The sequence below is a fragment of the Cottoperca gobio genome, chromosome 12 (assembly GCF_900634415.1).
Source record: "Cottoperca gobio chromosome 12, fCotGob3.1, whole genome shotgun sequence".
Taxonomy (NCBI): Eukaryota; Metazoa; Chordata; class Actinopteri; order Perciformes; family Bovichtidae; genus Cottoperca; species Cottoperca gobio.
Window position 1 is genome coordinate 22,446,328 of NC_041366.1, and position 14,577 is coordinate 22,460,904.

At 43.1% G+C, this 14,577-nt stretch overlaps 2 protein-coding genes across 4 annotated transcripts; one reads left to right on the top strand and one right to left on the bottom strand.

Annotated features, from left to right (window-relative positions):
• Positions 1-7,717: 7,717 nt before the first annotated feature.
• On the bottom strand, positions 7,718-10,209 carry zcchc9 (zinc finger, CCHC domain containing 9). Of its 2 annotated transcripts, none has more exons than XM_029445370.1 (6): positions 10,088-10,209; positions 8,843-9,243; positions 8,399-8,549; positions 8,212-8,304; positions 8,068-8,136; positions 7,718-7,942 (listed from the first exon to the last, which is right to left on the bottom strand). In XM_029445370.1, exons 2-6 carry the CDS (start codon positions 9,227-9,229, stop codon positions 7,830-7,832), a joined length of 813 nt encoding a protein of 270 aa, XP_029301230.1. In that variant the 5' UTR covers positions 9,230-9,243; positions 10,088-10,209; the 3' UTR covers positions 7,718-7,829. The 2 variants fall into 2 exon arrangements, with proteins under 2 accessions (XP_029301230.1, XP_029301231.1); XM_029445371.1 differs by lacking the exon at positions 10,088-10,209 and adding an exon at positions 9,574-9,714.
• Positions 10,210-10,975: 766 nt separating this feature from the next.
• On the top strand, positions 10,976-14,076 carry LOC115017134 (zinc metalloproteinase nas-4). 2 transcript variants are annotated; one of them, XM_029445373.1, is made up of 10 exons: positions 10,976-11,103; positions 11,174-11,206; positions 11,291-11,356; positions 11,459-11,508; positions 12,021-12,090; positions 12,155-12,269; positions 12,466-12,638; positions 13,132-13,213; positions 13,444-13,565; positions 13,636-14,076. In XM_029445373.1, the coding sequence occupies exons 1-10, from the start codon at positions 11,058-11,060 to the stop codon at positions 13,662-13,664; spliced, it is 786 nt and encodes a 261-aa protein (XP_029301233.1). In that variant the 5' UTR covers positions 10,976-11,057; the 3' UTR covers positions 13,665-14,076. The 2 variants fall into 2 exon arrangements, with proteins under 2 accessions (XP_029301233.1, XP_029301232.1); XM_029445372.1 differs by lacking the exon at positions 13,132-13,213.
• Positions 14,077-14,577: the final 501 nt, after the last annotated feature.

The following is a 14,577-nucleotide window of genomic DNA, read 5'->3' on the forward strand; positions in this document are numbered from 1 at the left end:
GTTACAGAGGAGTCTCCTCCTGCTGGATGTTACAGAGGAGTCTCCTGCTGGATGTTACAGAGGAGTCTCCTGCTGCTGGATGTTACAGAGGAGTCTCCTCCTGCTGGATGTTACAGAGGAGTCTCCTGCTGCTGGATGTTACAGAGGAGTCTCCTGCTGGATGTTACAGAGGAGTCTCCTCCTGCTGGATGTTACAGAGGAGTCTCCTCCTGCTGGATGTTACAGAGGAGTCTCCTGCTGCTGGATGTTACAGAGGAGTCTCCTGCTGCTGGATGTTACAGAGGAGTCTCCTCCTGCTGGATGTTACAGAGGAGTCTCCTCCTGCTGGATGTTACAGAGGAGTCTCCTGCTGGATGTTACAGAGGAGTCTCCTGCTGCTGGATGTTACAGAGATGCAGGTTTAAGGCTCTTCCCCATTGGCTTCACTTTTTAGTCCCGGAGGTTGCTGCTTGATTCATCCTGGGGGGAACATGAATGTCTGCATAACATTTCATCACAATCCATCCAATACTTCAGTCAGAACCAAAGTGTTGGACCGACTGCATCATGTAGTTAGCGCAGTTGAAAAGATCATCGTGGGAGAAATGATGATAAACATATGTTCCGATGGAGCATCTCTGAAGACGTATGTACAAACATTTAAAAGCTCAGAGGACTTGAACAGGATGAAGAAAGGATGTTGGGCAATCCAGCAACAGAGACAATAGTTGTAGGAAAGACCCCCTCTCAGCTCCTCTTAAATTGGATCCAGGAGACATCAGTGAATGAACCCTCTGTGCTTTTGTTATGAGGCACACACACACACACACACACACACACACACACACACACACACACACACACACACACACACGCGCACACACACACACACACACACTCGGTGAGCTGGCAGTGTGCAGCTGTCTGGCTGCAGCTTCACTTCTCCTCCATGAAAACGCATCAGGCTCTGTGGAAACCAGACTCAGGGGGTCTTCTGAGGGTAACCTCCAGCAGGCGGTCCCCCACATTTTTATTTACTTTATATTTCACTTTTACCCAGCATGGGACAAAAACAAATGGAGGTTATATAAGCAGCCGGTGAACAGTCTCATTAATTATAACATAAAGAGACACAAATATAAAACAAACAGCTTTTCCTCTGCAAGTCATTTAGCTGATTAGTTTGTGAGGCTGATCTAAGAGGAAGATGTGAAACAGCTGAAACACAAACAAGATGGTGGCGAAATAATTGACTGGAGCTGGACAAGATGGCAGCACAGATTGAACCGGCTTAACCCAGTGTTGCTAATTCTGTTAGTTTATACCGTTGAGACAACTTTAAAAAAAATATTTTAGCCAATGTGAGTATCTGATTGAAGGCAATGTTTAAATCGAGCAACAAATCATCGTGTAAGAATGGTTCCGAAACAAGGGAACAGTCTGACGTGGAGGCGTTAGCCAACACGGTGCTGGAGAAGCAACGAAGCTACTTGGACTCGCGCTTCGACCAACTTCAACAGATGGGGAAGGAAACGGAGGGAACATGAGCTGCTATCCAAACAGACTTGGTGGCACTAACTGAAAGCATCGGCACCGTAAAGGCGGAGATGTGCAAGATACGGGGTGACGTGGGGAACAATTCGGAGATGCTAGCCACCCACGAGGCTGCGCTGAACTTGGTGCAACTTAAGCTAGAGGACATGGAGGACCGGAGCAGAAGTTGGATAACTGGGCTGGCAGAAGGTCTGGAGGGTCTAACGCCATCCAATGTCTGACACACTGTCTTCCAAAGTGGTCCCCCTCCTTAGGTAATCTACAGGGCGAGTTAATGCGAGCTCATCGTATCTACAGCGACAACAGGAAGAAGCAGGAGGGCGCCACCCAAACTTTGATTTTCAGCGTTCTCCGTTACACCTCCCGCCAAGACATCCTCCGTGCCGCGAAGAAAGCTCCGCACACGACTGATGGACGGAGGATTCGCTTCTCCCCTGACTACAGCAGCTACACTGTTAAACGTCACCAGGCTCTCTCCCGAGCCATGGATGCAGCCCGGGCCAAAGGTGTGGAATTCTTCCTCCTTTACCCCGCGACAACGGTTTAGTAAGTTTTAACTCCTGGGTTGAGGTGTAAATTCAATCCTTTTGCAGCCCCATATCCAAACGGGTCACGGATCAATATACGAATATCCCTTTAATTTACTGTTTAGTTATTTTAAGTTTCGTTTTTATTAATTGTTTTTCCTTATCTTGTTTTTGTTACCGGGGGAATTCATGGGGAATTGTCGTGTTTTCGACTTTGTCACATTATGGGAAACGCTCACATGGTCCAAATCGCAACCTAGCATTTCCCTGTGTGTGCATGTGTTAGTGATGGTATACAATCCTGTCTGATAGTGCTGATGGAGTGCCGGCACCATCAGCAAACACCCGATGAACTATTTGGTCAAAACATTGTGCTTTGATTTTCTTGCTCATATTTTCCGTGTGCAAATCAAATGTATTTATATAGCCGAAATATCACAAATGACACATTTGTCTCAGTGTACTTTACAGACCCTCTGTCCTCAGACCCTCTGTCCTTAGACCCTCTGTCCTCAGACCCTCTGTCCTCAGACCCTCTGTCCTCAGACCCTCTGTCCTTACACCCTCTGTCCTTACACCCTCTGTCCTTAGACCCTCTGTCCTCAGACCTTCTGTCTTTAGACCCTCTGTCCTCAGACCCTCTGTCCTTAGACCCTCTGTCCTTAGACCCTCTGTCCTCAGACCCTCTGTCCTTAGACCCTCTGTCCTCAGACCCTCTGTCTTTAGACCCTTTGTCTTTAGACCCTCTGTCCTCAGACCCTCTGTCTTTAGACCTTCTGTCTTTAGACCCTCTGTCCTCAGACCCTCTGTCCTTAGACCCTCTGTCTTTAGACCCTCTGTCCTTAGACCCTCTGTCTTCAGACCCTCTGTCTTCAGACCCTCTGTCTTTAGACCCTCTGTCCTCAGACCCTCTGTCCTTAGACCCTCTGTCTTTAGACCCTCTGTCCTCAGACCCTCTGTCCTTAGACCCTCTGTCCTTACACCCTCTGTCTTTAGACCCTCTGTCTTTAGACCCTCTGTCCTCAGACACTCTGTCTTTAGACCCTCTGTCCTCAGACCCTCTGTCCTTAGACCCTCTGTCCTTACACCCTCTGTCTTTAGACCCTCTGTCTTTAGACCCTCTGTCCTCAGACCCTCTGTCTTCAGTCCCTCTGTCCTCAGACCCTCTGTCTTTAGACCCTTTGTCTTTAGACCCTCTGTCCTCAGACCCTCTGTCTTTAGACCTTCTGTCTTTAGACCCTCTGTCCTCAGACCCTCTGTCCTCAGACCCTCTGTCTTTAGACCTTCTGTCTTTAGACCCTCTGTCCTCAGACCCTCTGTCCTCAGACCCTCTGTCTTTAGACCCTCTGTCCTCAGACCCTCTGTCCTTAGACCCTCTGTCTTTAGACCCTCTGTCCTCAGACCCTCTGTCCTTAGACCCTCTGTCCTTACACCCTCTGTCTTTAGACCCTCACTCCTTAGACCCTCTGTCCTTAGACCCTCTGTTCTTAGACCCTCTGTCCTTACACCCTCTATCCTTAGACCCTCTGTCTTTAGACCCTCTGTCCTTAGACCCTCTGTCCTTAGACCCTCTGTTCTTAGACCCTCTGTCCTTACACCCTCTATCCTTAGACCCTCTGTCTTTAGACCCTCACTCCTTAGACCCTCTGTCCTTAGACCCTCTGTCCTTACACCCTCTGTTCTTAGACCCTCTGTCCTTACACCCTCTATCCTTAGACCCTCTGTCTTTAGACCCTCTGTCCTTAGACCCTCTGTCCTTACACCCTCTGTCTTTAGACCCTCTGTCCTCAGACCCTCTGTCCTTAGACCCTCTGTCTTCAGTCCCTCTGTCCTCAGACCCTCTGTCCTTAGACCCTCTGTCTTCAGTCCCTCTGTCCTCAGACCCTCTGTCCTTAGACCCTCTGTCTTCAGTCCCTCTGTCCTCAGACACTCTGTCCTTAGACCCTCTGTCTTTAGTCCCCTTCTTCTTCTTCTTCTTCTTCTTCTTCTTCTTCTTCTTCTTCTTCTTCTTCTTCTTCTTCTTCTTCTGTTGCAGTTTATTATCATTGTTATTGGCACAGAGTCTTCTCTGAGGATTGTCGTCACGTGAGGTTGCCAGGTTTGGTTTAGACACCAAATCCAAAACTTGTGTTTACAGGAAACCTATGCTTTAGTCTGAGATTGCAGCTCCGTATTTAACACACACACACACACACACACACACACACACACACACACACACTCTCGGAATGAAAGCAAAGTGTATTTAACTAAATATTTTAACTATTCGCTTAAGAAATGCTTTCAGCATACAAGAGCCTGTAAGGCTGGAGCGTCTTCATGCTGCGCTGAATGTTAAATACTCGAGGAAACATTGTTTTGGGATTTTCCGTTAATAATAAATAAAAGTCGTAAAGCGAACACGAGGCTTTAAAGGAACAACACCACGGTTGCATGATTTGATTTTTAACGTCTAATGTTCGAGACCACCTCTGTCGTCTCATTTAGCCGCTTAAAATAACTAATTATTTGAAGCTTGTGGTAACAACAGACCTTATTTCAGGCATCCAACCTAAAAGTTATTTTTAAGAGTTGCATCAAATTTGAGACGAGAGAACAGGATATGCAAAGAAGTTAGTCATTCATTCCTGCATCTCTTTATCTAACTCTGCCTGTATGATGGCACTACAAGACACACACACACACACACACTCTCTCTGTGTGAAGTTTCCTCTCCGTGTGTGAGCTGCAGCGTGCGTAACTTTCGGCTGCTGACGCATGATGCTGCAGCGTGAGTTTCTTTAACGAGCTCCAGGTGTTGACAGCTTTATTGATCGGCCACATATGATTTTGTCCTCCCTCTGCTGTGAGAACTATAAACAGACACATTATTGTTGCTTTATTCCCATTTAACTTGTAGATCTGTAACATCCTTTAGAGTTTCCACTGCAGCCAGGTCTTAACGCAGAACACAACATTACGTTTCTCTCTGTTTGGTGGACAAAAGTTAAATAACAGCCACAAAAATGGAGAGAAATCAGTTAAATTCTAAGTAAAAAAACAACAACATATAAACTCAGAAGCATTTCTTTGTGCATTTGTATTTATTTTATGTATTTAATAATTTTTATTTATTTATTATATTTATTTATTGCACACCAGTCGAGCACATTATTACACTTGCAGCAATGCATCATGGGAGTTCAACATCATGACAGGAGAGCAGGGGAAACGAGTTCTCTTATTAAAAATACACAATTCTCTGGAGCATTTGTAAAATGAAAGTATCAACTAAGACTTTGAAACGGGGAAAAGTTACATATTATACCTTTAAATCTGATCCTGCTAACTCTGTTAACACGAGTCCTTCTGCTTGATGTTAGAACAACATCTGCAGCCTGAACACATCATGAAGCTTCATCTTCCTCATCATCATGTTCTGTGATCATCTCACATCACTTCATCTGTATGTAACATAAAAACACATGCAGTAAGACAACATGTGTCAGGAGCAAAGCAGCAGGTCAGTGCTGCCACACAGTGGTCCAGTCTGTACATTACAGCTGCACAAATCACAAGCTCAATGTTATAAATGTATACATATATGAATATATAATATAATACATATATTAATATATAAGATGATATATAAATGTATATATGAATATATAATATATATATAAAATATTATATATATATATATATATATATATATATATATACATATATACATATATATTAATGTAAAATATTTATTTTAATATATATTAATATAAATATATATATTAATATATATATAAAACGTTTCCTCTCTCCTGTCATGGTGTCATCAGTCCTGTGTTGTATATGTAGTGAGACAGAGACATGTGTAATGTCCCTGAAGGTAACGTTTCCTCTCTCTCCTGTCATGGTGTCATCAGTCCTGTGTTGTATATGTAGTGAGACAGAGACATGTGTAATGTCCCTGAAGGTAACGTTTCCTCTCCCCTGTCATGGTGTCATCAGTCCTGTGTTGTATATGTAGTGAGACAGAGACATGTGTAATGTCCATGAAGGTAACGTTTCCTCTCTCTCCTGTCATGGTGTCATCAGTCCTGTGTTGTATATGTAGTGAGACAGAGACATGTGTAATGTCCCTGAAGGTAACGTTTCCTCTCTCTCCTGTCATGGTGTCATCAGTCCTGTGTTGTATATGTAGTGAGACAGAGACATGTGTAATGTCCCTGAAGGTAACGTCTCCTCTCTCACCTGTCATGGTGTCATCAGTCCTGTGTTGTATATGTAGTGAGACAGAGACATGTGTAATGTTCCTGAAGGTAACGTTTCCTCTCTCTCCTGTCATGGTGTCATCAGTCCTGTGTTGTATATGTAGTGAGACAGAGACATGTGTAATGTCCCTGAAGGTAACGTTTCCTCTCTCACCTGTCATGGTGTCATCAGTCCTGTGTTGTATATGTAGTGAGACAGAGGAATGTGTAATGTTCCTGAAGGTAACGTTTCCTCTCTCTCCTGTCATGGTGTCATCAGTCCTGTGTTGTATATGTAGTGAGACAGAGACATGTGTAATGTCCCTGAAGGTAACGTTTCCTCTCTCTCCTGTCATGGTGTCATCAGTCCTGTGTTGTATATGTAGTGAGACAGAGACATGTGTAATGTTCCTGAAGGTAACGTTTCCTCTCTCCTGTCATGGTGTCATCAGTCCTGTGTTGTATATGTAGTGAGACAGAGACATGTGTAATGTTCCTGAAGGTAACGTTTCCTCTCTCTCCTGTCATGGTGTCATCAGTCCTGTGTTGTATATGTAGTGAGACAGAGACATGTGTAATGTTCCTGAAGGTAACGTTTCCTCTCTCCTGTCATGGTGTCATCAGTCCTGTGTTGTATATGTAGTGAGACAGAGACATGTGTAATGTCCCTGAAGGTAACGTTTCCTCTCTCTCCTGTCATGGTGTCATCAGTCCTGTGTTGTATATGTAGTGAGACAGAGACATGTGTAATGTCCCTGAAGGTAACGTTTCCTCTCTCACCTGTCATGGTGTCATCAGTCCTGTGTTGTATATGTAGTGAGACAGAGGAATGTGTAATGTTCCTGAAGGTAACGTTTCCTCTCTCTCCTGTCATGGTGTCATCAGTCCTGTGTTGTATATGTAGTGAGACAGAGACATGTGTAATGTCCCTGAAGGTAACGTTTCCTCTCTCTCCTGTCATGGTGTCATCAGTCCTGTGTTGTATATGTAGTGAGACAGAGACATGTGTAATGTTCCTGAAGGTAACGTTTCCTCTCTCCTGTCATGGTGTCATCAGTCCTGTGTTGTATATGTAGTGAGACAGAGACATGTGTAATGTTCCTGAAGGTAACGTTTCCTCTCTCTCCTGTCATGGTGTCATCAGTCCTGTGTTGTATATGTAGTGAGACAGAGACATGTGTAATGTCCCTGAAGGTAACGTTTCCTCTCTCCTGTCATGGTGTCATCAGTCCTGTGTTGTATATGTAGTGAGACAGAGAAATGTGTAATGTTCCTGAAGGTAACATTTCCTCTCTAGAAAGAAAGTTCTGATCTTGAGTTCAAATTTTCTGTTTGATAACAGAAACGAGTTTAATACGTTTGTTTAAACTGCAGCGGATGTTTTTGCCTTTATAACAGAAGTTTTGTTCCTGAACAACATAACGCAGTAAATATACAGAAGCAGCACTTTATTAAAACAGATCTTAAATATACACAAAGAGAATCCGAAGGAATCGATGATTAGTCCAGCTGTCAGAGTGACGAGTCAGCTGATCGGTGCGGATCAGAACTTCACCACTTTAGTTTGTTTGGGTTTGGTTTTCTTCACCGGAACATGGATGTCCTCGTGGTCTGCGCTCATGTTGTTGGACAACCAGGGAACAGTCACCGAGTTCGCTGCAAGAAGACGACGAGACAGATTTAATGTAAGACATTCGAGAGAAACATTATTAACACCAACAAAATCCCATGGAACTCCTCCACTGAAATGCTGCAGGCGTTTGAAGACGGACAGAACTCACTTGCGGCCTGATGCTCCGGACAGTCCTTCTGAAAATGTTCCACTGAACCACAAACGCGACAGGAGCCTCCTGCAGAAACACAGATCATCGTTTCAACTGGTGTAAAAGATCAACACTGAATATAGAGAACATCTGTGTTTGTACCTTGTGCGTAAAGTCCTTTAGGATTGTCTGGGCAGCCGCGCGACAGGTGTCCGGTCTTACTACAGATGAAGCACTTCGCGTACGGGTGTTCACCTGACACACACACGGGGGATTAACCATCGTTAGAGCGGCGTTCAATATGAAAGTTTCACAGACGTGCAGCTGTGAGTCTCCATGTTGCTCTCACCCAGAGCGGGGTCCACTTTAGCTCTACATTTCTGGATCTCATGTTCGGTGGAGCCGCAGCGGTAACAGATGCCTCGGCCCATCTCCTCGTCCTGGTCGGCCTCCGGGCAGTCGGCCAAACCGTGACCGGGCTTCCTGCAGTTAAAACACAGCTGCAGGAGGGAAGGAAGCAAGGAAACAAGGAAGCAAGGAAACAAGGAAGCAAGGAAACAAGGAGAGATGAGAAATTCAGATTCTTAAAAATTCAAGTTGCTCAAATTTAATTTGGCTTTTTCAGAGTCTGATTAGTGAAATGCAGAAACTTTCAGTTGTTAAAGAGCCAAAACATTCTTGTTGTTAAGTTAACATGATCTTTTTTAAAAGCTTCGTCATTAAAGAACATCTGTACTCCTCCGAGCGCTCTGGTCCCTGCTTCAGGCTGAGCAATGTGTGAATGAAGACCCACCATGTTGCTCTTCTTGTCATCCTGCCTCTTCACCCTTCTGTCCTCTCTTCTTCGGTCTTTTTTCAGAGCCGTCTCCAGCTCCTCCCTGAACTCCCGCCCTCCTCTGTCCCCTCTGGGCAGCGGCCTTCCGCTCTGCTGCAGATACTCCAGGAAGCCGTTGACGTCCTCGCTGACGTAGTCCTTCTTGGGACGGTTGGGCTTCTTCACATCTGATCCACCAGGCTGAGTCCCTCTCAGGTAGTCTCTCTGACCTCCTTGTCTAAAGCTGCCTGGGGGACAACCTCCACCTCCTCCACCTCCTCCTCCTCCTCCTCTCAGCTGACTCCATGGAGTGGCCTCAGAGGGCTTGTGTTTATGGACATTATTGGCTCTCGCCCACCTCGTCATGACTGTAGCCTCGTCTGAAGTAAGAGGAAAACTGTATTTCAGGAGGAATATTTGACATTAACACAGTTTTGCATTTTTAGACCCAATGAACTAAGAGTGAGACAACATTACAGTTAGGCACAATCTCATGTCACATTTATCGTGGCCAGAACATTTCGATTTACAATATTATCCAAAGAAATCATTGAAAAATATGCTTAAAATGGCAGTAAAACTAAATACTGGAATCACTTTACCTCAGTTAGTTAAGAAACACATATTTATTGCACCAGACCAGAAACATTGTTATTTAGTGAACGTCTTTCTTAGAGAAAAAGCACATATTTGAGGCACTAGTTCTTTACTCAAGTCTTTCCATGTTGTGATACTCAGATCTCAGTTTGTCAGTTAAACATGCGTCTCCAGATGTTTGTGATGAAGTTTCCTTCATGAGAAGATTCTTCTTCAGATCAGCTGCACGATGCATCATCACAAAACAGGCTGTTATTAGGGTCGACCCCACATTACAGTAAGAAACACGCAGTAAACTCTTAATAATACATTTAGCAAAGTGTCAAACGTTACTGAAATTGTCTGTAGTTGTTACATCGAATTGCAATTCAAGCACCGTATATTGAATATACGACAAAATAACCAGAAATAACTTTTCTGACGTTTTTCTGTTGTCTAATGGAACACCTGTTAGCATGTTAGCATGTTAGCAGCTAGCTAACACGCAAAGCGTTATCTTAGTTTCTAACGCAGAATCGCATTTTCCCAGTCAGTGAGCGGCACTTATACAACAACACAGTTACATTTTAACTTTAGAGACAGAACATGTCGCTTAAACAAATCAATGTAAGATAAAAACAACATTACCTTTAGAGATTTTCAGCCCATGTGTTTATATTGTTACCGGAAGTGACGCGCTACGTCATCTCTTCTTCGTTAAATCTATTGTCGGTAAAGCTGCACACCGCCACCTGGTGGACGGGAGGTTAATGACAACCTCGATGAGTGAACATATAAAGGTTTTAATGTTTGAACTTGTGAAACAAATACACATTTAACGATGAATGCAATTATGTCTGCATAAAATGTGGACTATTTGTTCGTCAGTCTGTGATATTTACACTTTTATTAGATCTATATATGATAGTAACATTTAATTCAGGTGGACATTGTTATTGCAGAATGGAATTCATACACATATTTAACATTTGTTATAAATTAAGTGGTATTTCAACTAACATTCAAATTAGGTTTCAATTGTCTGTGAATTCTAAAAGAAGAGAATCTAAGACAGACAATTGTGTAGAAGATAAAATATAACATATAAAATAAAATATATATATTTGTAGTATATATTATATTATATATATTATTATAGTATTAAACTGCAAGGCCTTTCTTTGATTACATTCAGACAATCAAATCTGCTGCAATCAATATTAGTATATTAACAATAAATCAAATTAATTAACTACTAAAAGTACAAAAGTATTATCAGCAAAATGTACTCAAAGTGTCAAAAGTAAAAGTACTTATTTTGATTTAAAAGTTAAAATATTATATATTATTGCAGAAACATTAATATTTAAGAACTTTTTAATGACTGAAGGGGAGATAATTCTATCTATTTTATGTATTGTTGGGCATTTTAATTGATATTAATGCATCATATTCTATAAACATGAAAACTAAATGTTAATTAGCACATTAGCTACAGCTGTGAAAGAGTGAAAGGTTTGTTTCAGTTCCACAGGACTCCATGAGGCCGAGTCCTCAGCTGTACTTAATGTGAGTAACGAGGCAGTGGAATCTCAGTCACTGTGAGACCTCCGACAACATGCTGCTGCTCGCTGCGCTTCTGTTTGTTCAATCCCTGAAACATGGTAAGAAACATCTTTTGATTTTACTCTGTAGAAAAGCAAACGTATAATTCTTCTCATCTCGTTGTTTTAGTCGACTCCAGTCCTTTACCGGACGCTGAGCACGGTAAGTTTTGGTTTGATTTAAGTCTGCTTCGATCGATATCGTTCATGAGCTTTGTGTTTTTTAATGCGTGATGTGTTTGTAAAGGCTCTCAGGGGGACTGGTTAGGCAGGGTGCTGCATTATATGGAATCTAACCCCGAGACTGTAGAAGGTCAGTCATTTATCTGCTAACATGCATTTAATATTTGCAGCTTAAAGGTTAAAGAAAGCCGTACAATTTGTCTTGTTTGTCCTTTAATCCCATGTTTGACAGAGCTGATGACTAAGAAGTACGGCGTGTCGGAGGGCGACATGGTGCTGTCGGTGAGTCTACGCATCACGTTACTGTTCCAATGGTTTGAACCTGCTGTGAAACTTATTCCTGCACAACACTGACGCATTAAACAACAAACGATCTAAACTGAAGACCTGTCTCGACTTTTAGCTCCACAAACACTTGATACTACATTTCCCATCATGCCTCTGACCTGTCCCTGCCTGCCCACCAGATCTTTAAGTTTGAGATATCTACAGACTCTCAGGGGCCAAAAGTCGGGGGCACCCGGCTTTCACTGGCAAAATGTCCCTCAAAGAGACTCGTAGCAACCAGGAAGAGTCGCAACGTGACTGCAAAGAGTCGCAACGTGACTGCAAAGAGTCGCTACGTGACTGCAAAGAGTCGCTACGTGACTGCAAAGAGTCGCTACGTGACTGCAAAGAGTCGCTACGTGACTGCAAAGAGTCGCTACGATGAACAGGAGCAGAACGACCACGCTCTGCCGAGTGTTTCTTTGTGACTCATCATTTCTGTGTGTATTTGGTTTATTTGACTCCAGACCGACAGGAACGCGGTGAAAACCATATGGCTGTCACCGGCCATCCCGTACGTCATCAGCCCAGAGTTGGGTAAGCAACCTGACCTCAGATCGTCCTCGTGTCTCCTCAGGCTTTACTTCAGTTTGTTTTACAGAAAGTCGGACGGGCGACATCCTCGCAGCGATGGCCATGTTGTCCAAACCCACCTGTGTGTCCTTCCACAAGAGAACCTATGAGACCGACTACCTGTACTTCATAAAAAGCAAAGGGTTTGGAAAGTTAATATTACATGAAGAATGTGTCATGAGTAACCTGATCCTTTCAGTTCAGCTCAAAATGAATATCTGCGGTGTGTTTATGAAGATATGAACATGATGCTCTTATCGAATATAATGCAGGAACATGTAACGCACACATTAATGTAACACTGAATTCTTCTGCCTTTGACTTACTGTCACCTTCTAGTTGTGCTTCCTATGTGGGCTTCATGGGCGGCGTGCAAACTGTGTTCATCGCCCCCGAGTGCATCGTGGGTAACATCGCCCATGAGCTTATTCACGCTCTGGGCTTCCACCACGAACACACAAGGACAGACCGCGAAGACTACGTCACAGTTCTTCAGGAAAATATCATGGAAGGTAAAGATCTGTATTAAAATATTCTGGTTTGGTAAATGTTCCCTACAGTTGAAGCCTCCGCCTGCCTGCGTGTATTTAACGTGTTTTAAATTAAGAGGTTTTTCTATATTACTAAAATCGTCTCTTAGATTCTAAGACGGACAATTGTGTAGATAAAATAAATGTTTGTTTGTAGTAATTGTAAACTAAGTTGAGTGACTTCCAGATCAGGATATAATTACATCTGATGTGCATCCAGAATAAACGTCCTTAAATCCACTTCCTCTTCATCATGGGGGACGAGCTGCAGAACGTTCCTTAAAATAATCCAGTTGAGTGAAGTGTCCCAGTGATGGGCGTCAGTACAGCTGTGGCTTCACTGCAGCTTTAAGAGCTCAGCAGACGAGTGTGAAAACAAACTTCTTTCTGCAGTGAAGCAACAAGAAGTGAAACTTGTTTCTGAGGCACTAAATGTTTCATGATGAAGATGATGAAGAGTGGAAATGTGTTTCAGGAAAGGAGAAAAACTTCCAAAAGAGAGCAGGCGAAACCTTTAATCTCCGTTATGACGTCGCGTCGATCATGCACTATGGAAGGTAACGTGCTCCTGCACCAGGAGATCTGGAGATGATGTGTAACAAGGTGGAACAATAGAAATGTTTCTGTGCCAAGAAGTTAAGACGGAGATACTTTCACTAAATGTATTCGACATCTTTAAACTAGGATGTGCAACGTGTTAGAAATATGCTGAGGCCGTATTCTAGTTTATTTTTAAAGATGGCCGTCGTCTGGCGACCCAGATGTACTCATGACGGTTCTTTGTCAGTGAATTCTTTTCAGCCAACGGGCTGCCCACCATCGTACCCAAAGTTGACGAGCAGGAGATGGGGCAGAGAGTTAAATTGTCCAAGACGGACATCAAGAAGGTTTGCCTTCGCTACAACTGCGGTACGTCTTATTGTTACTGGAAGTGTGAAAAGGCTCCACAAGGCCTGACTGTGTGCTCTGTCTTTACCAGCGGCCTCCAAAAAACCAAACTGGTGTTGAGTCGGATGCAAACATGCAGGAGGAAGCATCAGGAACATCAGCCTCCACCTGCAGACCTGCTGCCACCAGGGGGCGCAACACCCGCTGAGAAGAGGCCGACTCGGAACTCTTAAATAAACACACCAGATTTGTCTTCACTGTTTTCACATCAAGCTGTTGGAACAAACTATATTTCACTGTTCATGTCCCTGCGCTATTATTATAATTAATAAAAAAGGTATTTTCTAAATGCTCTGAAATTAAAGGAGCTTTAAGTTACACTAAAGTTTAACATTAAGGAAAAGCTGCATAAAAAGTGTGGTGTGTGTGTGTGTGTGTGTGTGTGCACACGCTGCAAAGACTCACGCAGGTGTCTGCACTTGACTTAAATAAAATGTTTTAAGCAAAGATTAAATAAATTGACATGTTTTGGTGTGAATATGTAGATTAATGTATTATATTGTATTATATATACTTAATGTAATGTATGGAGTTCTGCATGTTGAGACTTATCGAACATTTTACAGTAAATAATAAATATTTGGTTAGATGAGATTAAAGGAAAGTTATTTTCAGAGTCAAAGTGAATGTTTCTTTTACAATATCTTAATGTAAACACGTGCACATTCGCAGTAGCTGCCACCATGTAGCTGCATGAATTAACGCGTTCACAAACACTCGACCTCCACAACAACCTTCAGCTGTAAACTGATTCAGGGAACATGAAGTGCAGGAAACAGTTCAACACTGAACCCTTTGGAGATGAGTTCATCTGAGTTAAACAACCTGCAGACGGGAAACCACCAGACTTATGTTGTGTGTTATATATGAAGGATTCCCATGATGCACCACTGCTGCACCGCCACAATATCTCCCATGATGCACCACTGCTGCACCACCACACTTCTGAAAATGACATTTTCTGCATTTAAAT

What these genes read in the sequence shown, in the direction of transcription:
- zcchc9 (XM_029445370.1), bottom strand. Translation starts at nt 9,229, where the DNA reads ATGACGAGGTGGGCGAGAGCCAATAATGTCCATAAACACAAGCCCTCT. An exon ending in TAAAGTGGACCCCGCTCTGG is followed by an intron (nt 8,305 to 8,398) that starts GTGAGAGCAACA and finishes TGTGTGTGTCAG; the next exon opens with GTGAACACCCGTACGCGAAG. An exon ending in TAAAGGACTTTACGCACAAG is followed by an intron (nt 8,137 to 8,211) that starts GTACAAACACAG and finishes GTGTTTCTGCAG; the next exon opens with GAGGCTCCTGTCGCGTTTGT.
- LOC115017134 (XM_029445372.1), top strand. Translation starts at nt 11,058, where the DNA reads ATGCTGCTGCTCGCTGCGCTTCTGTTTGTTCAATCCCTGAAACATG. An exon ending in TGTTCAATCCCTGAAACATG is followed by an intron (nt 11,104 to 11,173) that starts GTAAGAAACATC and finishes TCGTTGTTTTAG; the next exon opens with TCGACTCCAGTCCTTTACCG. An exon ending in AGGGCGACATGGTGCTGTCG is followed by an intron (nt 11,509 to 12,020) that starts GTGAGTCTACGC and finishes ATTTGACTCCAG; the next exon opens with ACCGACAGGAACGCGGTGAA.